At 38.4% G+C, this 24596-nt stretch overlaps 1 protein-coding gene across 6 annotated transcripts in view; it reads right to left on the bottom strand.

Moving 5' to 3' along the window:
- Positions 1-21237, bottom strand: part of LOC104954127 (neural cell adhesion molecule L1-like protein) — a 54590-nt gene extending 33353 nt beyond the window's left edge. The window contains exons 1-8 of one of the 6 annotated variants that reach the window (XM_010781197.1): positions 20891-21237; positions 4131-4311; positions 3542-3650; positions 3211-3395; positions 2971-3093; positions 831-1001; positions 506-544; positions 188-302 (exon numbers count right to left, since the gene is read on the bottom strand). In XM_010781197.1, coding sequence (XP_010779499.1) covers positions 188-302; positions 506-544; positions 831-1001; positions 2971-3093; positions 3211-3395; positions 3542-3650; positions 4131-4212 — 824 coding nt within the window. In that variant the 5' untranslated portion in view covers positions 4213-4311; positions 20891-21237. Of the gene's footprint in view, positions 1-187; positions 303-505; positions 545-830; positions 1002-2970; positions 3094-3210; positions 3396-3541; positions 3651-4130; positions 4312-6463; positions 6597-9413; positions 9468-20890 lie in introns of those variants that run through there. The other 5 variants (XM_010781198.1, XM_010781199.1, XM_010781194.1 and 2 more) reach the window with 5 other exon arrangements.
- Positions 21238-24596: the final 3359 nt, after the last annotated feature.

The following is a 24596-nucleotide window of genomic DNA, read 5'->3' as shown; positions in this document are numbered from 1 at the left end:
TCTCCTCTCATCAGCTACGATACAATATATAATTTATCAATGCATTGATCATATTATAAATGAAAATAACGTAAGTATAGAAACTATTAACATTAAAGTTTAAATTAAGTTATTAATCTGCCATTTATTTATTATGTTTAATAATATATAATACAGTGTACAGTGATGATATTGCACATATACGTACTATCCATGAGGAATACACTCCAGCTCCAGATGCTTTCCCCTCAGCAGCACCTTCTCTGTCTGAACACCAGAGGGCAGCAGCAGGCCGGGCATCCTCACAGCGGGGGGTTCGGCTGCTTTAGACATAGAAAACAGTCTCCTTCAGTAATTTCTCCTTTTTTAATCAATGTTTAAATAATAGTTAACTACACACACGCCTGGAGTCAATTTGTTATCTGCAGAGTGTTTGCAACATGCAAATCAACCCTGCAACGCTGCCTGTTCACATGATATGGAATGTGTTTTACTGTGAAGGCTTTGATGTGTGAATATCACTCACTGGCTTCCCCGCTGTCAGCAGATTCATTGCCAGGTTTCGCTGGAACAAAAACAAACATCTTGAGAATGATACGGGTAGTGATCGTTTGTTTTCACCGATATATATCGCTGAATTCAGTAGTCATAACAGATTATCATTGAGCAATAAACATGACAAGACAAGCCCTGCTAGAGAGTGAAGATCTCAGGGATCTGTCCTTCATGGAATGATTCACAATTTGTAATAGTCTATGGAAAATATATTGTGCTCCCAGATCATTTTATCAAGTACTATACAAATAGAAAATGTGACAGAAGTACTGCTGGCTGTATTGTGGTTAACCTACAGCTCTTGACAATGACAGCCATGGCGGTTTTCTGGACGATGGTGCGTATTTTGGTGAAGGAGGCAAAGCAACAGTAGTCCTGACGACTGTCTTTCAGTAATGCATAAGCGAAGTACAGGTTGCCATCAGTGCCCACAGAAACCCTCTCATCCTGCTCAATGTGCTCAAGACCTGAAAAAAAGAACATTTATATCAATGATTTCAGCAGATTAATTAGACAGAACATCTCAAGTATATCCATCAAGTGAACCAGAGCTATTCATGATGCATCCAAGTGTGCGTGATTTTAACCAGAGCTTCCTAATGAGACTTAGGTCACATGATAGTAAATTGCATCATTGTCATTAATGGAACGTTAATGGAAATGCCGTGACGTTTTTTCCTTGTATAGAGTCGGTGAATTGGTACTGTAAGACTGTAAGTGCACTGTGACAGCATATTTGGTTTCCACAGATCCATTATTCAAGTAAAATAAAGCCTTAAGTCATTGGTTGTTTGGTCAATGTTCATAAAAAAAAGATTTGTTTTTTATAATGCATGTGGACTGTGGATGTTAAGACAATCCCTGGAAAATGTGTCATGTGAAACTAAAATGTAAGGCAAGGCAAGTTTATTTATAAGGCACCTTTCAACAAAAATGAAACATGAACAGAAAGCTGATCAGTCCCTGAAGACCTGAGAGTTCTGGATGGTTCATAATTTAGCAGTAGGTCAGAAATGTATTTTGGCCCTAAACCATTCAATGCTTTATAAACCAGCAGCAGTATTTTGAAATCAATTCTTTGACACACAGGAAAGTAAACTTTTTTTTATTTTTTAAAGATTTTTAAACAAGAATTGTGCAGCAGTGTATTCATTGACTCTGCTCCATGCCTCCAGGCCCTATCCACTTCAAAACCCGTTTTTTCTTTCTGACATCAGACAGGTGTGTTGTAGGAGCTCTCAAGGGATTGGACAGAAAAATATTGACAAACCACTTCAGACTGAACTGAGGTGACTTTTTAAAATCACTGTCTCTGGCACCGGTGTGAAGAAACTTTGTGGGCCTCGAGTGTGTCTTCCTTCTTATTGTCACTCTTAACTTCACTGATGGCCAGTGGAGACTGAGGACAACCACATGGCTCTCCCAAACTCAGTGCCAGCTTTTAGTTTTTATCCCTAATAAACTTTCAGTAGAAGTGACGTAGACAGACCTCCATCAATATACCACCTGCACCATTAACAAAGCAAAGGTGAAGCACAACTGAAAGTGTCCCAGGGGCTTCAAGAGTCTTTATTTGACTCCCAATACAGACTGCTTTTAGTCTGTATTGGGGGTAACATGTTACCGTAGTACATGTTTCTTTTAGCAGAAAAAAGATATATAATGCTTAACTAACACAACGTTGGTTATATTATTTCATTAACTATGTCACCAGAAAATTAAGTACACTGTTCTACTTCCGCAAATTCACCACCAGAAAAACCTAGTGGTTGATCTTATTACAAATGGTGCGAATTAATGAATGGGCCTATAATCGGGAAACATCTTACATTAAGGCTTTTCTATGAACAAATGATATCCACCATACGTATGCATATTGCTGTGTTTGATGGATTTTGTCAACCACATCCTCTTTGCGTTACGGCTTTCAGATGAATAGGAGACAAGTTAGCTCATCCATACAAATTAAAAGGAGAAGAAGCATTTTCACGGTGATCATCGTGAACATTCTTTTCCAAGGAGGGTTTAACAAAAACAATAGTAGACCAAATAGATCATTAAAAGCCGACCGGAAAGATAGTCTATCATATATGGCATTTAGAGTGGTAATACTATAATATTGTTTAAAAAAAAACACATGTAGCCTTTCCTCACAGCGCGGCAGAGAATGGTATTTCGACACACATGCCGATTTGTTAATAATTGCAATTTTCTTGAGCTTCTTTGCTATGAGCATTATCATCCTCTGTATTATTATAATGCCTAGTTGTACTTGTGCTGTCAATTTGAAAGTAATACAAAAGTAGAGTAGTCACACATTTCTCTACACAAACAGTAAATATGTTAAACATTTTGAAAGTCCCCGTCCAAAACTATCAACCAACAGATATATCCACCATAAAAGTAACAATTAACAGCAGCTCCTTCTTTGCTTACCAATAGACATCCAGTAGATCTTAACTGGGGCTACTCCTTCTGGAGGGTTACACTCCAGGATGATTGGATCTCCCTCCTCAACAACGAGGGGGGAATTGACCTCTTTTGGAAACTTGGGCACATCTAATTAAAAAAAAAAACAGTGATTAAACAAAAAGAAAAAACGTATCCGGTGACAGTGAAAAGCATTAGTCATCCTTTTAAGGTAATTTCTGAGCTTGTTGTGTAAAGGTTACTCACTGGGAACTCTAAGTTCAATCTCCTCCGTCATGGCAGTTCCCAACTTGTTAGAAGAGTAGCATCGGTATGTACCACGAAACTCGACAACCTGCTTGTTGTGAAGCACGAATGTACCAACTGGGTGATGTCTGTTTGTCGTGACGTGGGGAGGGATGAAGTCTTTGCCATCTTTGGTCCATCTGTATCTGTTGGAGCAAAATACACAGTATCCATCTATCACTGATAAACAGAAGCATATGTGACAAAGTGGAAAGCTGTGGTATTTTCTCACAGATCATCCTTAATCAGCCATTTGCTTAATTATGACAGAGATCATGCTGATGTCACTTACTCTGGTGGTGGGTTGCCCCTGGCTTCACACTGGATGGTAATGGACTTGTCAAAAGGAAGTGCAATAATGGGACCAGATGAGCTATTAATTATGGTTGGTGGCTGCTCCACTATAAAAACAAAACATAAAGACAAAATGATCACAAAAGTGTTGAACGTTAACATTTCGGATTAAGAACACACATATTCTTCTGTTGTTTCATATTATTTGCTACTGCCCTATATAAAGCTGAGAAGTCAGTAATGTGGTAAAGTTGTATGCAAACCATGCTAAACTCTGGAAAAATAAAGAGATAGACACTGAACTACAACAGCATCCCAGCATTTGCAAAGCATTCACAGACCTAAACAAAGAAGCCTCTGCTACAACACTCGTGAGTTAAACAATTTACTCCAAGGTGTTATTTGTTAGTCATCTTTTTAAAAGCAGCTAACATTTACTTAAGCGTGATAGACAGCTAAAAAAAAAGAACACACACTTTTTGACAAATGCCAAAACAGAAAGATGAAATTAAAGATTAAACATTAAGCAACCAGTTTGATTTATAAATAAGATAATATATTAAAGATTTGTATCATGACATTCCTACCTTCCAGAGGGATGTTGAGGCCTGTGGCTGTGGAGCTGAAGACCAAAAGCAGAACAAGCTGCAGGCTCCCCACCAGCCTCATCACCCTCCACTGGTGGATGGAGACAGCAGAGATCAGGAGAACGTGTTGATATGGATCAACTGGCGTCACTTGGGATTTGTAAGGCACATGGAAGAGGACCTGAAAGAGTCAGAGTAAGATTTATTTTTAAAAGATGAATCTACTGATTAAAGTTGGAGAAAAACAACAACAGTTTGATCACAAGCATATGTTCTTTTCACAGAGATGCTGCACTTAATGAACATCACAGAGGGGGAGATGCTTTTCTCTAAATGAGCTGTGAACAAACACACTTATAGGGAAACTGTGCCTGTCACTGAGGGGAGTTAACACCGGCAATAACACTGAGGAAGCTGAACATGGTTCAGTTATACATACCAACAACATTGCAACGATACAAACCTGGTTTAAAATGGTCAAAGTTTCCATTTAAGTTAGCATTGTTTACTTTAAACGTTATACTGTGTTTGTCAAGTGACAGTATAGAAAACCACAACGCAAATACACAAACAAAATCTTACTCAATGCCTATCCTTTTTTAAATACTTGAACGACTCCTGTTCAACTCGCTGTACCTCAGGAAAAACCTGTTCTTTATTATTGCTAGAAAATGTAACTTTAAGGCATTTATAAATGGATTGGAAGGGTTAACACTCAAATGAAGTAATAGAGAGAAAGGAAATACATAATATTGGAAATTATGTTTTTAGAGTTATCAAAATCAGTACTTTGTATATAAATACATTTGGATTTTCCATGTATACATAAGAAAAACTTATATTCTATAATAAAAGGCCCATTTAAAGAACATTTCCTTAATGTATTCAAAATGTCCCATTGAGGATATTATTGTACTATTAAGCATTATTTGTTCATCATTGTTGTGATCTCGTAGCACAACACAGCCCAACACTTGGCTGGAGATTACCCTTTGAACTGTAAAGCCTGGCTGGTGACATGGCATAGCATGCTTACAGTAAACCCACCTGGCACAAAGCTGCAGTCTGCTACGACAGCTAGATCCAAGATGGCAGACTATAAATTGGTCTAAGCCAGTTAGTATTTCACGGCTTAGTTCTCACAGTGCTGAGACTGTGACGGCAGCACTGGCAATGCCAAATGGGTCCAGCCTCCAGCTAATCCTGCTATCAGCTGAATGAAAGAGGGAGCCCCGGCAGTCATACAGTACGCTGCTTAACAGTGACTGAGTGCTGCTCTGGGTTCTTCTAAGGACGCAAAGCTGCATGCGTTGCCCCTTCTCAGTGAGCAAGGTTAATTTGGTAATTGTTGTGGACTAGATGCAGGATTAAGCTGCTTGAATTTAGAATCAATTAAACAAATTCAGAGATTGTGGAAGAGTAGTACTTGCAATAAGGACTTTTTTGTGATTATCCTCCATCGGATTGAATGGTAAACAAAGCTGCATAGATGTTTGTCACAGTGGGGTAAACATGCATGTTCATGTTGTAATAAAGCTGTAAGCCTCTATCATTCTCTGTCTGGTGCTATTGTGTGCTATAATTTACACACACAGGCCCACACATGAGCACGCCTGCACATAATCACAGACAGAAAATCACATAAGCCCAGCAGGACATGCAGAGTCCTTGATAGGCAGGAGGTACACAGTCCACCAGTGACTTGAGAAGTGGGACCTTTTATCCACATTTGTATTAATCCTACCAACAACCAGTCAATTTATATACAAACACAGCAGACATACTGTATTGCCAGTTAAGCAACTTTGTGGGTTAGACAGATTATACTACTCCACATGCACGTGGAGATTTGAAAACCTGTCACTTTAATCATAAATTAAACAAAACTGACAGTCTGTTTGAAAGGCAAAATCCTTAGAGCATAAAATGGGGTGGAGTCACTATATAAACAGTTCACAAAGCATTTGTTTGGGAAGTCGAGGGATCTGTTACCTGAACACATGGCAGATCACAGCCACAAATCTGCAGGGATTGTGTCAAACCAATAGTTGGCTAGGGCACGAAGAGTGTGACTACATGACTAATCCTTGCCAACACACACTGTATACAATGACCCCCTCCCTTTCTTTGAACTCAAACTTAGTTCAATCGGCCTCACACAAACACACACCCCTACAGACTACGATATATCGTTGCAAATTAAAGACTGTAAAGTAAAGCATAAATCATCTGAACACGTATTATTATACAACACTACTACTCAAATACATATACAGTCAGAACAGAGAGTAAAAATGGCAGAACACTTTACATGAAGTAACAGTTCTACTTACTGGTTTCTGAGTCATTCTACATCTTAAGTCCACTTCTATCAGAGTGCAGCTGAACTACAAGTCCATACAAAACATTTTACAGGGCAGGACCATCAAGAGATCATTCCAGCAACTCTCTCTGAACCAACATATCTGACATGTCCTTCCTCCTTAACCTCACGTCGTTCCTCTCATGGTGCAGAGGCACGCCTCCCTGCCCGCCCCAACACTCAAGCGACTAAAGGAGCGACAGGAGACTCACTGAAGTGACATATGTCGCCAAAGCCTCTCACTTGGCAAAGAGGCTCTATAAGCCTGTGACAATGAGGGGACAAAGCCTGCACTGCGGGGCTTCTCAGTGAGCATTAAAGAATTGGTGTAGAGGAAGTTCAGGCATGTCTCTCCATCTCTTTCTCTGCACTATCTCTCCCCATTTTCCTAGATCCCTCCATCCTGCCTTCCACAAACAATGCACGCCCATTTACACCCAGTTCCATCTCGATGATTTTTTATGCAATGTGTCTCAGATCCAACGAAAGGGTAGGGAGTCATCTTCTCTCAGAGGACCACGGTTTTTGTGTACTTTCTTTTCCACACAGTGCTCCGGGGTATTGATAGAGAGAGGAATGGGAGTACATGCCAGAAATATACACACAATTGTTGATAGCAGCCCACTAGGAGCTTTATGATTTGGCTTTTCCTTTCTATTTAAGTTTTTGTAAAGATTGTTATTGGAATCTTATCTGAAAACATGTCAAGAAATAATTGAGTATTATAAGTAGCTCTCCTGAAGATAAAGGTAAATATCTCGTACATGCAAAAAGGTCACCACCAAAAAGGTCATGTTATTTTCTCAATAGGCCTCATTTATATTCCACGGAGTAAAGCAGGGATTTGCAATATACTGTAGGTGGCTTATCAAACACCGTTGTGAGTTAAAAGTGTTAGCAGATCTGCATTGTGTTTAGGAATAATGGGGAGTGTTTCTACAACATCATTTTCTAAGCCTAATGGAGACATAATGACCGCACCGATAAGCAATGCTCACACTGCCCTACAGGGCAATCTAACCAGCAGGAAACGTGTTGACATTCACGGCTCAGTATATTAAAGCCTGAAATGAGGTAGTGCACGCTCCCTGCTAACGCTGAGATGAACTGTTCTAAAGTGAAGAATGGGATACTAATGGTTTTAGAAAAAAAGCTTTGGGGAGCAGTTCTCAAGGGAAAACAATGTATTTACACTGCCTAATAAAGAAAATCAAATAGTCTTGTAAAACGTGATACTATTTTTCGGTTTATCTATTTGCGTATAAGAACACTGCATTGACTAGAAAGCCGTTCCTTTTAAACCAGTGATTGATTGCCAGACATAACATACAATGCCATCCATTTAAGCTTTCATCACCTCAAATGGACCTATTCCATGTTTAAGAGCGCACAGCTTCTGTAAACACAGAGGAACAAACCTACAGTAAGAGGCAACTTGCATGTCCTCGTAAAGGGGGGGGGGGGCATTCCATAAATATGTATTTCTGCCAAATCAGACAATTGATGACAATCTCTAGGAGTTTCAAAAAAGACAGTTTGAATTATTTTGTCCTTTGATATGTCTCATGCTCAGTGTCTCTTTCTCTTCTATGGACAAACGAGAAGAATGTTAAGACTAAGAATGTAGATTAAATTAATAAAAGCAAACTTTAAGCCCCCTAATTAGGCTTATATGAAAGAAATAAAAATATTTAATACTAAAAAATATATAATTATATATCACCGCAGTCAGATGACAACCAGACACATACACAAACTTATAGAGGATAAATATGACTTTTTTAAGGATCTCTATTCATGACCAGATTCTTTTTTTTTGTCAAGTTAACATGAATGTTAAAACGAACGAGACACAACTTCAATTGCGAATTCCTACTTCAAATCTACATCTCACCCCCCTGTGGTGACGAACTGAAAAGGTGTCCCGGCCCCATGCCTTTGTCATGAGGCATTTCCTCTCCAACAGTCCTTGCCTCTGGTCTTTTGCCACCGTCTTTATGCAAAGTGCACAAAATACCAATTACCAAATGCCTTCCATACAAACTTAGGAAATGTTTGATAGCATATGACGCAATTAAAATATCTATAAACATATATGTGCAAGTTTGTAATGAGTATAATCAAAGAAAAGGCCGTAAGGGCACTGTGACACACCTGTACAGTAAATCTATTTCAACGGAAGCTAAGGTTGTGACCCATTCATGACTCCATTACATTCTCAAACATTGTCTAAAATCACAAAGGAAAAGATTTCAGAGAGTGCTTCACTAGGTGTAGCCGCTCCACACAGTCAGATATACGACTGCAGACAAAGATACTCAACATAGCATGCTGTCAACGCAGACAACGCCAGCAATGATGGAGGAGGTTTCAGAAGTCAGAACATCAGCTGGGACTGACAGAGATAAACCAGCCGCCAGACAAACTCTATTATGTACAAATACTAGAGTGCTTTAATTATAATCCTGTGGACTGTGTTTTACCAATATACACACTTTAAATTCAAAGGGTTGGGCTACCATAGGTAACATTCTTTAAATGCATGATGTTAAACAAATGCGATTGTAAAGAAAGTGTAATCAAGCACATATCCTGGCTGCCTCAGGAAATCCCTCATGTGTTCATGTATTTAACATCATTTGGCTGACACATAAACCATTAGATCTCTGTAGATCTTGACTGATTACTTTTTCCGAGGCAGATACCAACTCTTTTGCTAGGCGTATTATCCAGGCTTCTTTAACAATACTGTATGATTGCCCTGCTTATCCGTAGATTAAAGGAGTCTCGCTTACTACACATGTATCATATTTGCAGACACTGATAGATCAATCCATGGAAGTAATGTCAACATTAGGGAAGACCCTCTAGACGCCAAAGTTCTAAGCTAGTTAAGGTCATAACATAACAACTTCCCTTACCTCAGGTCAACATGTCTTCGTCATTACCTAATGGCTCAATAAGACGTCTCTGTTTCGGTCCCCCGAGCTCTACAGCAAGCTAGTAATTATGTATGCCTGTAATTCACACGAACATCTCTCTGACACACATCCAACGCGTCCATCAAAACCTGTGCTTCCAGTATTATGTTAAAAGAAGAAGCTCTACACTTGTACACAAGCAAAACAGGTTCAAGTCAAAAGCCTGTTGTGACTCTGAACATCAAAAAATGTTGCACTGCTGCTTCTATAACTTTTCCTAAGTAATATTCATATTATGATGTTATAGAGACCTAAACTGGATTTTTTCTTTCCTCCATCCTTCCATGTGAATATCACTTTTGCAGAGCACATGTGCTATGTGGAGGTTTGTCGAAGTGTGTCGCTCATTTAAGTGCCATTAAGCCTTAAGTGGTTCCTGCGCTGGCACACGGTGCTTTGTGAAGTGACATGTGAAGTGTCACTATAAACAGAAGCCATCCTGGCACGCAAACGGTTGACACGCTACTAAAACCTTAAATACTAGTTACCCAATCATAGACCATGAGGTGTGGCATTTCCTGAGCAGCAAAGATACTCTACCTTTTCCATTTCTCAAGATTTCCCCCTTACCGAAAACACTGGGATACAATAATGAATTAAACCGAAAACTTTATTTTTTAATTTAAATCCATCTGTTGGGAGACACAGGCTAACAACATGAATCACTATAGAAACACGTTCCTCGCAAAAGTGCTGAGTGACAAAGAGTGGCATTCAGGAGCCTAATCAGTTTGCCACAGCTAGCAGCACAGGGAGAGACAGTGTGGAGACACACAGTCACACTCAGCTTCCTCCCTTTAGAGACTGCAGGCCAGGAGAAGACCTCTTCACACCTTCCTTCACCCCGACACATTGTTCATCGCTGTTGCAGAGAGGCGGATAAGGGAGCAGTGCTGTGCTCTGTGGCCTGAACTAAGCTGGTAATTAGTTGATGGGATAATCTTGAAGGCCTAAAGTGGTATTTAGTTGGATGGGCAATGTCTTTTTTTTTAAAGACAAAAACAAAAAAATGTTGCTTCAAATCAACAATTTCTATAGCTCCATTGCTTCAGTATTTTTTGACCAAACCTAAGTTTGCAAAAGTTTGACTTTTATGGGATTACAGGTCTGTGATTACACATAATACAGATATTATTACAAGTTATAATGATACAATACTTTAGAATGAACTCAATAGTTATAGACCATGTATTCAAATTAATTTGTATTAGGTTCCACTCCTGTGTTTTGAATCCAGTTGGACGGAAAACTTTTTTTGGTTTATTTTCACATGAATAAATACTTTAATTTGTTTTAAGAAGATGTACGTGTGTTAAAGCCAGATTATCTATTATAGGACCTTTTAATAAAGTGCTTAGACTATGTGTGGGTCTATTTGTGTGATGGATTAGCTACAATAACACAAGACATGAGGAATCTGTTTTTAAACACAATGCATTCCTCCTAGAGAACTAATTTAAAATATGCCATCAGCCCTCCAGCTATTTGTTTAGCTAAAAACATACACTATACCAATCAATAGAATATATCCCCCAATTTAAATTCTTATGTCCCCACAAAATGGCAGACCATTTTCTGTTTCCAGTTGAGACAACGGACAGTAAATATACCCGATGACACACTAAACTCCTCTCTTCTGACTGACAATAACAGCCACCCGTGAATCCCAAGAGACTTTCATGTACGTAAAGGGACAGGTTGCGATAAATGTAATTTTAGGATGTTTAGAAATGACAGCTGTTGTTCGGTCCTGGGGATTAACCTTCATCTCCAAAGGGCTCAGACGCAGAAAGTAATGAAGCTCCACCTCAGGGTGAGACCTGCCTGGTCTTGTATCAAGCACACACACCTTTGTGAACACTGTCTCTCTCCCACGTGTCCTTTCCCACTCTTCCTTTTAACAACCAAAAACGCGTTTTTCTGGATGTCATTACTCAAGTATAAAGTAGACTAAAAGAAAAGGAAAGAAGAAAAGAGCGATTTCCCTGTCACTTGGAGGAAACACCCAAATGTGTTGTTTTCAAATGGCTTGCACCTGCAGCTTAGTATCTTCTCAAAAACAAGTCAGAAAAGGATTAAGAGTAGTACTTACAGTATACCCTAATATCTGTTTTTCTGGATAAAAGGACTCTGAGCCAAGGCTCCAATCCCATAAGTGTGGGTGACATTAAAAGGTACCGTGTATAATCTGTGTAGATTAAAAAAAATATGATACCTGGCATTCGGTAGTGGAGTTACGAGTGATACACAGTCAAATGCTGGAATGATGGAATGCTGCCAATTATCTAGCATGGCATCTACTGCGGCTACGTTACTCTTAAATTAGTAAATGACTTCCAAAGAAAGCCCAATCAATAAATGAGTTATGAATCATCTGCTACATGTCAAAAGAATAATGCTCATGAGTCACCTCACCCAAGTTTACTCTTCCTTAAACATCATGACAAGCCAAACAAGCTCTGACAACGACTCACAACACATTGTTTACCTGATTAGCATTTTTTTTTTAAATGGAATGGTAATGAAGTAAATAGAACAATTACACATAATGCACAGAGTCCTGTTATCTTGATCCACGAGAGAGGTCAACTAAAAACACAATCAAGGTAATTCTATCAGAATAGGCACTGATGGTGGATCAAATGTGCTCCTATCACTGCACTAAAAGCAGTATTTCATGTGACGTTCCTGAAAACTTTTCACCCAGTTGGCCTTAATTTGTCACATCAATGCGATGGCACAGAGCCAATGGCGCTGGAGGAGACTCATCCGCTTGGTGTTTAAATGACTCTTGGGACAGGAAACATAGGAGTTGTACCTTGCATCTCCCAGTGAGAGTGATAGCCCCAATGCTGCCAAACACAGGCCCACGACAGAAGTACCCCTGTGAAAGTGTCAGGGCCTTGCTTCATTTGAATATTTGGAACATCATGAATAAAAGTGTTTGTTCTGGTCTGGGCTCCCAAATGAAAGGGTCCATTAAAGAGTGTTTTAGGGGTTTCACTATGTTGGGTCGGAAGTTTGGGAGCTGGTGTACGGAGAAGAGTGACAGTGCAAAGAAAAAAATATTCTGGAGGCCACGGTGGCCCGGATCAATCTGCATGCAGATGACATTGTTTTCAAGGTAGGCCACATTAAAAGACATCACTCACGATTATGAAATGTATCCATATAGACAAGGAACTTGTTGGCAGATTGTGATTAAACACATTAAGGATTGTCTCACACGTGGAGCCAAGTATCACCAGAAGCCTATTTACTGTAAGCCAGAGATTGCAACATCCCCACAGGCAAACAATGATCAAATACCTACTTTCTCACACACAGGTACTTTCAGGATAAAGGAGGACACTCGGAAGAGAGCTGCAGCACACCCTTCGTCCATTCTACTATCAGTAATACTACCGACTGTGTGTGAATGTGTTTTCCAACTTTTGGCTGTTGGTTAAATACATAATAAAGACATTATAGAGATCAAAGAAGTTGCCAACATACAGACTGTGTGTGAGGGTGTGCATATTGGATACAATGCTTGTTTAACCTCTTTCCTAAATCTGCAACAGCAATCTGAAGCTAAAGGCATCATAATGATCATCTACCACACTGTAAAATAAAGATGAATGCCACATTTAGGATCACAATGTTCTCCTTAACAATTAAATCAAAAGGTATTTCTGTTACTATTTTCTGGGACCAGGGTAAAATGATAGCCCTTTATTTGTATGGAAAAGACTTGCGCAGATCCTGTCTACGAGGAATCAAAGTCCCCTAAAACAAAAGGTTTATCAAAGGGAATTTTCAAACTGCCTCACCTTTATCTGTTGATTGGAAAGAGAATTTCAGACATGTAGACATGCTGATTTGCCTTAATCTCTACATGGCCTGATAATCATCAATCATAAGCCAAGCATTTGTGTTTGTATTTGCTTAGAAGTAAAATCACTTCTTTCTGCATTCAAATAAAAGTGGATGTATATTATTCTTTTTTTAAACTATCCTGTTTTCATTGCTATTTTTAAAAATACTTTGCATTTTAGGACATACACATCTGCTGTTAAGGTAGAACTGATTACAAGAGTCTTGTGTAAGATTATTGTAAGCGAGGTTATGACCTTGTGAACGCATGAAAGTGAGGGAATGTGAGAGGGGCAATGACAGACAGAAAAGGGAGAGGGGGGAGGCAGGGAGTTTTGAGGGTGATATCTACGGCACAGGAGAGCGAAATCCATGGGAATTTGGCTCATTAGCATATGAATCAAATTCCAGCAGCACGGAAAGACAGACATTCAATTCAGAGAACGTTGTTAGGAATAACAGAAGTAGATGAGCAAAATCATTGGGCTGAGTGCAAGGGTCAGAGTTAATCCTCCCATGGTGTGCCACAAAAATAGAGCTATGGCCTATTAAAGGCCTGGCGGAAACATGATCAAGATAAAACAACAACGAAGCAGCTTTCAGTTATTATGCTCCACATATCTGGAACAAACTCCCAGAATCCTGCAGGGCTGCTACAACTTTTAAATCCAGGCTGAAGACATTTATTTTTGCTGCTGCTTTTAATTGAACTATTCATATCTTACTTACACTAACTTTTATTCATGTATTTTTGATGTATATTTTATTATCTTTGATTTTTAATGACTGTTTTTAAATGCCGTTTTATAATGCATTTCCACTGCACTATTTCTTAATGCTCTTAATGTCTTTCATTTTTGTAACGCACTTTGAATTGCCTTGGGAATTGTGAATTGTGTTGAAAGGTGCTATATAAATAAACTTGCCTTGCCTTACTGTATATTACCATGACACACTGTGAGCATTAAACAAGCTTACAACACTTGCATGCTCAGCATAAGGGTGAAACTGTGCAGATGCAGCTTCTATTGGTTATAAAAGAAGCTTTAATGATAATATTTTCAATACAATTAAATGCATGATTTCCATTTTTGCTCTTTAGATTGATGATGTAAAAGCTATTTTCATCAAAAGTTCCAAATAAATGCTTCTTAAAGCATCTGAAATTAGATGAACTGTATTATATTCATAGATGACAGACTACAAGATCTCACCCTTACAACATTTAATAGATAACATGTTTAATTAATATAGTCAGCTGCAGCAGTTACATGTATATAACAATACTATCCAACCCTGTAAATCCTACATGTAATACAACGTATAGACATGTTTTATTAGTCTCTGATCAGTGGTGTCTTTTCCCACCCTAAAAGCAGGGTAACAGGTACGGACATGAAAACCATGAGTCATAGCTAAATTCTTTACTCCTTTCAAAAACAGGAGACCTCTCCTAGCATTATATTTTCAGCAGAAATGGTTCTCGCTGTCCATTCAGATTAGGTGTTGATTGTGAGACAGGTCTTGATTTTGATCTAAAGTTGCTCCGTCGTTACAGGTCCAAAACAAAACAAAGTTATCCACTCAGAAATCTGCATGAGGTGACCACACATGGAGAGGATGTTTACTTCATAGTCTTGCAACTGGGACACGATGTCACTGTCAACAAGATGATGCGCTGGATATGTCACGTCTTTTCTCTATATTTCTATCTCAAAGTGAGCGTTTGTCCCGAAAGAGGGGTCTCAACAGTGAGGGCACTGTTCAAAAGCAAGAGTCCATATGAATGCCGTGAAGAGCATTTCAAATGCCAGCAAACCATGTTCCTCACTTGCTAGGAGGAATGTAGCCTATTGTCAATTGAGCTGGTACAAAAGCTCCTGGAAGTGCATCACAGGGGGTGGAGGGAGGCTGAAGACGGCATACATGACCGCCCTCCAAGCCAGATCCTCTGCACCTCCTGCGCTTAAAGAAACTCCACTTGCTCCAATTCAGACTGGGGTGCAAAGTTATTTGTGCCCCCTGTGTGAGGCGTTGATTTCACCAAACAGTTGTCTGCTGGAGGGGTCATGACCTTTGCTCTTGGTTGTTAGGAGCCGCGAGAGCTGTGAGGCAGAAAGCCAGACACCATGGTAACCAGAGTGCTGGTATCTATGCTGGAAAGATTTACTGGGAATTTTAAAGACGTTTCCACAGGATACAAGCCCTTGTTGCGGGAGAGTTCGATGCTACCAAATCCGTCAACAAATGTGAAAAGGCGGACAGGAGAGACAGGCTGAAGACACAATCAGTGTCTGACAGTGACTCCTCTATTTTAAAACCACAGTGTTGATGGCAGCGAGTTCCTGTGTCAGTGACTCCTGTAAATATTTCACGAGCATTCCAAATGTGGACTGGCTGTCCTCGGAGGAGAGCAATAAATTCCCTCACCAAATACACACATCAGTGCTCGACCCGTTAAGTTTCTCTTTCATGGTCAGCTTCCGATCAAAGCCAACCAGGCATCATTAGACTATCGAGCGAGGAGTGAGATTCCTATGTGTCCTTTTATGGAGCAGAAGCAGGGAGTTAGGCTACAACACAAACTAAAACTCACAGCAGGAAAGACCATGGGAACGACACAGCAAAACTACCTACCAGACATAAAAATTCCAATTTGGATTTTTCTTAACCATTATTTCTTTTGGGGGTGGGCTGGTGTAATGTGTATTGCACTGTGGTACTAAAGACTGGACAAATACAAAAAGTTAAATCAGTTACAACATAATTTAAACATGCAAAGAACAATTATGACACACTGTTTCTGACAGCTGTTATCTCACATTCTCAAGCACAGGCTGCTAAATTCATGTATGCAGTTTGCTCAGATTATCTTCTTAAACAGTCCTTAAACAGTTCATCCACATGAATGCTTTCTCCGGGGCTATTGATATGTAAAATATGTGATTATTGTGCTTCTCTAGAAAAGCAAACATAATCACATTTCTGTCAAAATCATTATTTTGCTTTCGGGAGTAAGAGATATTTTGCAGCCTTTGCCTCTGCCTCTACTTTGAAGCACTCTTTGCATTTTGTTTCCCACAGACGATTTTGTTGAATCGAGTGTAGTAATGCATGAAGGATTTCATGGTAAACATTTAGTGTGTTCGGAAGAATATGTATATTTGAACTCAGTAATTGTTCCTGCAGCAATTAGAGAGCCTTGCACATGGCATAATGGAGCATTTTAAGGCTGTTTAACGACTTTTGCATTGCCGGGATGAGAAGACTGTAATTGCTTTATATTTTGTGTTTGTCTTGTGTGTTTGCCTCCCCTTCCTATACTTTCTAATTAAGAGAATCCCCAACTGTGTCAGCCTCGTCAATACACTTCCAACACAGCAATCAATTCCTAGTGGCTCTGAGAATTTGATAACAGCAAATGCAAACATTTAATAATCTAAAAACCCTCTGGAAGTCATTTGCGATCGAGGGCTTATTGCACCACTAAATTAGATTATTAGGTTAGGTTATATTTTTGCATGCAGTGGCATGTTGACAGCATAATGTGGCTGGCTATAAGTGACTGGCATGGAGTTTTACTCTTCCCATCGCGTCCCTGATTAAGTGGCTGAGAATCTCACCCCCTGCCTGGTAAGACTCTTACCCTGCACTAGCTGCTCCTAATGGATAACAATGAGCTGCTCAGATGCTGACAGCAGCTAAATATACTGTGTTCCGACACAACACATTTAGCTGCATTTCAAACCCATTTAATGCATTATACAATAACATAATGTGGCATACATATGCTTGGCACAATATTTCATATTCATGCTTTATTTAACCAAATTTCAAGTTGTGTTGTGTTACTACTACTGTAGTAACTATGAACAATCTGCAATGTTCTGTATATCTTTACATTTTATACTATCCTATGTTTATACAAGTATGTCTGCTCCTGTAGTGTAAGCATATATTCCTGCTACTATCGGAAGTATTTTTAACTTTTTTAGAACATTTTAATTATCCAGACTTTCTATAGGCCTACTGTTTATATTGTTGATATTTTATATAATATTTTTCATTTTATTTTTACTTTAAATTTGTAGTTGTTAATTCTCTATTCCACTTTTTAAGTATTTTTATTTTTAATGTCTGAACACAATGACACTTCTGTAACAAAATTTTTTCCAAAATTGGAATCAATAATGTATAGAGTATATCTATCTATTTATCTATCTAGATTGGTGTTAGTTTAACCCTCCTGTAAAACCAGTGTTTAATCTAGAGCAGAACTCAGTAAATATACCATCAAACTACAGTAATACAATTACAGAGGTTTTTGTGAGACTAATATATCTTACTTTTCCTCTGCAAGGCAAAGTGGAGAGGAGGAGACAGCATGCCTGGCATGTGGCAACACATGCAGGACATACCTGTCACAGGTTGATGCTGTTTACAGCCTCTGAAAACAGTGTTAAGTGATTTACTGGGACACTTCTGCATGTATGTTCTCTCTGGGCTGCCACTAGGGAGCTATTTGCTTTGGAACGTTTTGATTTCCATTTCAGTGTCAAAGCATTGTAACATTTCCAGGGTGAATCTCGAGTCAGTTTGCCTTCGATTGCCTCTGTATAAGTGCACTCAGACAAACCACTCACCATCTGACATTTAGATTTTAACATCCTTTCTCTGACTCTAATAAAGCAGAAAATGCAGGTGAGCCATGGATTTGGAAATTCAATACATATTTGAACCCTTAAGTCAAAACAACCTGCATGATACTGCGTTTCTTGTGCATAATTTCCATTGAATGCTGCCGCTCTACTCAACCTGACTCACTTTTAGTACCAAGTCCTTCTTCATTTGGTTTTCCACTGCAGATATTTCCCCTAAGAGTAGGTGGGATTCTCAGCTGATCACCATAGCGACACCACATGAAACTGCTGTAATATCATCTTCATCGCGACAATTGCTGTACGCTCTCATTTCCAATCCAACAGAGAAATTCGGCACTTTGTAGATTGTACAGGTTGAATTTATTTTAAAAATTGCGCAATAAAGGTAGCTTGTTTTTTTTATTGCGGGTTTGTTCAGGTTGCCCGGGGTCAGAGTACTGATGAATAAGAAGATGGAATTTTTGATTTAATTATGGAACAGTGTGAATGTGGAGCTAAAGCGATGTCCAGACATTAACCAGTTCAAGAGGAAATACAGAGAAATTATTTTCTCGAGGGTACAGGATGGGAAGGATGTTTGCTATGTGTATGTGTATATGTGTGGGTATGTAGGTGTGTATATGTATGTGTGCATATATGTATATCAGTGTATGTATGTGTATTTATATGTATATATGCCAATCAACAGGTAAAGCAGATTAATAATACTAATAATATCAATAATAATGCATACAAATGATAATTATTGCAGATTATAGATTATAAATAAATAATTTAGGGACAAGGGGGTGAGATTAAATAAGTTATACTTCTTCTCACTCCTTTTCGAACACTAGATGTGGCACTGTTTATGTTGCTAATGCTGTTTTTGTTGTTGTAAATGTCATTTTTTGTTTTGATTTCTCTTACATGACTATGCTCTGCAACATTTGTTTTGTAATTATTTATTTTACTTGTTCGAAATAAATGTATCAATCAATCAATCAATCAATCAATCAATCAATCAATCAATCAATCAATCGAAGAGCCAGAAATATCAGTGTGTTAAAGAGGCCTGTTGGAGCTGCAAAAATCAACAACAACAAACATCAGCAGCTACAGTATTGTAAGAACCTCATTGTAATTTTTAAGAAAAACATTTCAAAAAGTTCCTGGTTCCAGTTACTAAACTTTGAGGGTTTAAATCTTTCTTTGTTGTATATGTAACTAATCAGAATATCTGTGGGGGTTTTAGTCTGTTGGGGAATAGCAGACATCAATTTAAATTCATGGAACTATATGCACAATTAATTTTTAATTTGTCGACATTTTGCAAACAATAGTTGGGATTACTTGAAGTATTATTATCTATCAAAATTCACATTCAAAAAGCTCAAACTAAAACGTTGAATCATCTATCAAAGTTGTTGCTGATTACTTTTCTGTCACTCAACGGCTCAACTATGGCATTTCATCAATACTGCCAACCCTGCCTTTTTAAATGGCTGATGATAAAATATCCTCAGCTATAATTGAGTTAGCAGACTGAGCCTGAACATGTGGAGAGAGGAAATCTGAGCGAGATCACACCACGCCTGAATGAACACAATACTGGATGTTTTCCACGGTTGAAATTAAAAGCTGACCTGTTTCTCATGTAACAACTTGTTGTACTGTAAATGTAATTATTGAAAGCTTGCCCCGGATATCACCCCAGGGAGTGAGGATCCCAGGATTTCCCAATTACCACTTTTCAGTCAAGTTGTGACACACAAAGAAAGAGAGATGAGAGGCTCGACCCATTTGGCTATGACAAAGCTGCAGAGACTTGAATGGGCCGGCTTCACAGGACTATCGTGGCCAATGCTCTGGGCAACTGACCCGCCAATACTCATCTTCACTCTGAGTGGCCAGGCAGGGAGAAAAGACACACAGAGATGTGGTCCCACTATGAAGCATTTGCATGCATGTAAGGCAGGGTGGTTTTTGAAAGGTGAGCAAATTAGTTTCACAGGACTGCAGAGCCTCATGTTTATGTCATTTTTAAAAGTCTCACAACTTCAAAAACACTGTCAATGAAAAGCTTAAGTCTTATAAAACAAATTCATTGCACCTTCTGTAAGGGACTGGAATAAGACAGAACATCTCAATTGTAAACAACCGGAGTAAAAATTGGTGCAACTCTGTAAATGTCTAACTTTTTGACCCCTTAACAAACCATGGGTCACAAAATCCATTAACCTTTGACTGAGGTGTGAAAATGATTTGGTTTAAACCTGAAAATCCTTGTAAAAAATCAGCTGAAATAGCTACATTATGGTGATTTCAGAACATATTTATAAACACAAATGAGATTAGATCAAATAAGTGATGGGATATTACAAATAAATAGGTTATTAAGTTGTATGTGTGTCAAAAAAAATATCATTTAAATAACTGTGTATATAAAATGCCTCCAGAGGGAGGGAAAGGCACACAGTGAAAATACTAAAGCACAGACATGAAGAGTCTAGATAAAAGTCAGAACTTGTCCATACTTTTTGTTTATGGCTTTTTGATACCATTTACTGCAGGATTTCATACTTGGGTTCCCAAAACCTGCATGAGGTAGAGACTCTTTTTTGTTTTTGAGCTGCACAGGGATCTGACTGCTGACAGGTAAAGTCTTCATCTGTGAACTGCCCCTGATTTCAACTGATAAACAAAACGTTCAACATACTGCCTTAAAGTTCAGGCTGCATGATGAAAGTATTTTACTTGCATTTTACAAGTTTGACTTCTCACCATGTGCCTGCATTTTTACGCTTTCGTATTTTTTCTGCGTAAACCTGAATAAAAACATAATTAAGTTGTCTAGAAGCTCATTGTGTTGTGCAGCTTACCCTAAGACAAGCAACTGGAGTGATAACAAAAGTGTGTTACCTATCGAAGTGTCGTCTTCAATTCCCTCAGGAGAAGCTCGTCGCGTCCAAAATGAAAAAGTGATGACAAGTTTCAGTCCCGGATGTGACAAACTTCACAACTGGTGTGGATAAACTTATTTCGTTTATTTTTTAACCTCACAAGCCCAACGTGTGTAACTCTTTGAGTGTAGCCTAAAACTTATCAGTCAACAACTGCAAATGACTGAAGTCTCCACAAGGTCGTTTCTCTATTTTAAAAGCGACAGAGGTCAAAGGACACGCAGTGGCTGCGAGGAGGGTGCGCGCGGAATGACTGCTGTCATACACTATAAGCGGCCGGCACCCACGGGCTTTGAGTAAAATATGCGCGTATACAAAAACGTGGGGGCATATTTCATTGCTCGTGTACGTGCGCTAACATGTCGGGTGTCAATCAAGGGGAAGGCACGAGAGCGCGTCATCTCTGGAGAGCGCCTCCTTATTTAAGTCAGTTCATACTGTCACTTTTTACATCTCAAAGGGAGGAATGTCTGCTGAGTGGACTTTCATTCTTTTATCCTCTCTTTGTAAAAGTGTACAACAATAATAATTGCCAGAGGTGGGAGGAGTACTCAGATGCTGTACTTAAGTAAAAGTAGAAGCACCACAGTAGGAATACTCTGTTCCAAGTAAAAGTCCTGTATTCAAAATGTTACTCAAGTAAAAGAAGAAAAAGTATTAGCATAACAAAACAATTGAAAATACCAAAAGTAAAAGTACTCATTATGCAAATAGTTCCATTTCAGAATAATACATATGATATGTTTCGTTTATAATTATTGATGCATTAAAGTGTTATCAGAGCTGGTAAAGGTACAGTTTTAATGATTTTGAATACTACTGCAGGGTAGATTGTGAATTTACTTCAGGGTTAACTAAAGTCTTATTTAAGTGTTGATTATATTTCACATCATTAATCCAAATCTGTAAAGTAACTAAAGGTATTAAATAAATGTAGTCGAGCAAAAGTATACAATTTACCGTTGTAATGGAGTAGAAGTACAAAGTAGCAGAAAATGCAAAGACTCAAGTAAAGAACAAGAATCTCAAAATTGTACTTAAGTACAGTACTTGAGTACATGTAATTAGTTATTTTACACCTCTGATATGTTCCATAGACAAGTATCCTACTGTAGAGTATGATATTTATCATGCACTTTTAGAGGGAGAAGCTATAAACATGTATAGTGTTTGTACCGAAAGACACACACACAAACATTTTAGTTCATTTACTTTCACACTCACATAATCATATCAGCTACATGGGTGAACAAACACAATTTTACCAACTGAAGGAAAAATGTGTTGTGTACTTAACTGTCCCTGCGATGAAACATGCTGTTACCTGAAGTGCTTGTTCAGGTGTCTGAAAGAGTGATAAGTACAGGAATGTGGAGGGAGAGCCTTTTTGGAGATAAACACAGAATTATACAACGAGAAACATACCATTCAGCTGTTCTTGACTATACATGCAAAACGTTCAGGAAAAAATCAATTGAATGATCCAAATCCAGACCATTTGATGACATCAGCAGCTTTAAGTCTCTATCTGATGGAGGGAGTGAAACAATTAGTGCATTATTTAACATAGTCAACTAATCATTTCAGTCAGTATTTTTTGTCTCATGAAAATCACTGGTTACGGCTTCTGAAACATGAATATTTATTACATTTTGCTCTATATTTATATGGACAGTTTGATAGACAAAACAAACTTAAACGTTTCAATATAACATAATAATTGGGTTTATTCATTTGACATTTTCAAAGGCCACTTATTAAGAACTCAAGAAAATAACAGTCATATCCATCACTGATTAAAATAGTTATTTCATGGAGGCCTATCTCTGGCAATAATGCATAAAGGCAAACATCAAAAGACACCAAGAAGGTGATAAAATCATAATTTGATATCTCATTTTCACAAGTCAACCTTGTTGCTGTAAAATACTCACAGTATATTGGATGATATTGTGACATAATAAACCACATTTATTACAAATATCTGTGGTCAGCTTTGGGGTCCTACAGGTATGACGCAGAAGCAGTAGGGACGTCATGATATGTTTCCAGGTGAGCAGAAGTGTTGAAGCTATTTATAGTAGCACAGATTTATAGTTAATGGAAGTGTAACGGATTACTGTATTGCCGACATGACATTTTTTTTAATCGCATTTTTACCGTAGTTTTACCTGTTCGATAAATACGTGCCATTTGAAACAGTGCTTGAACAACCACCTGTAGCTTGTTTTTAACAAGTTTTCCGTTTGTGCTGAATATCCTCGTATAATGTGTTTTGCGGATATATGATATTTAAAGTTTTATGCAGGTTAAGAATGTATATGAATGTTTTTGAAGCATAATTAATTACACCTAGCTGACAGTATGCAGATAGGCCTACGTTGCAGTGACATGCTCGTGTTTTGTAGACTATTTCCCAAACAAACGACGTAAAAGTAATTTATTTTAAACGTATGGACACATGGAAGTCCCCTTTTATGTTCAAGTGTGCAACAATACATTTAGCTTTGTCTTGGATGTAGAGTAGCAATTTACTCTTTGTTGAAACGTACTGTGTAATCAGAGATTGAAATCACACAGTGAAGGAGACTCCCTCTCCTATAAACTCTGGTGTAAAAATAGAACTTTGTTGACACGTACTCTTAGTTGGAGTTACAATTTAAGATTGCAATTTCCAGGTATACTGCGGCAATCAAGGTTAATGTTCGTTTTTTGTTGTTGTAGCAAGGCCCTATGATATTTAAGTGTTTTGTGTACAGAACAGCTGCTATGTGCTTTGATATGTTTGACAAAAACATTTACATTCCTGCAATTCAATCTCATAAGTCCTTGATGTGACTTTTGGGGCTTTTTATGGATTGTGAATATACTAGAACACCAAATAATAAATGTCACTATAAATCATAGATAAAGCTCTTCACTGTCAAGCTGTCTATGCCATGCTCCATTCCAGGGCCAATCTTAATTGCACCGCTATAGAAAAAATGCTTACATTTCAAACAACTCTTAATGCAGCAGTGAACACTGCGTCCTGAACCTTGACATTACCCTCCATAGAGAGAGAGACATTGTATAGCACAGCTTGGAGATCACATATTTTCACCCATTAAAAGACCATTGTGATGCACTGACCTGTAATCTTGACCCCAAGTTGTGTTTTCTCTCTGGCTGAAAGCACTTGAGTGCTGGTAAGTGCAGATATATAAATTCCTCTTCACATTCTAGTCTCAAAAAGTATTAACAGAGGTACTTCTGTGGTGTATAGAATGAATGTGAACCAACCAAACTCTTCATTCAAGTGTCAAAGCAATTCATTTTTATCAAAATGTACAAGCCAAATGGTAGTTCACTTTGCCCTCTGCCCTGTGTTTTGAGAAACATGCAAAATCTATTTCACAGAGAAAGAAGTGCAGAAACCTAGTTGCCATAGTAATGGATGTATATTTGATTGGTGGCAGGTCTTTCCTCCTGTGGTATAACGATGCCCCCTAGTGCCATCCCTGATGGCCTTGCACTCCAGGGAAGCAAAAACACATACCCGGAGTATTTTCTTCACAGCCTTTCTCTAGCAAACTCAGAAAGCTCGAGATTATTCAACGATCGTAATCTTAGTAAATATTGGGCAAATAGGAACATTACATCCGATTTAAGAAAAGCTGGGATGT

Source organism: Notothenia coriiceps, unplaced genomic scaffold (assembly GCF_000735185.1).
Source record: "Notothenia coriiceps isolate Sejong01 unplaced genomic scaffold, NC01 NC01_scaffold00022862, whole genome shotgun sequence".
Taxonomy (NCBI): Eukaryota; Metazoa; Chordata; class Actinopteri; order Perciformes; family Nototheniidae; genus Notothenia; species Notothenia coriiceps.
Note: the sequence above shows the minus strand (reverse complement) of the source record. Positions and strands in the feature narration are given on the sequence as shown.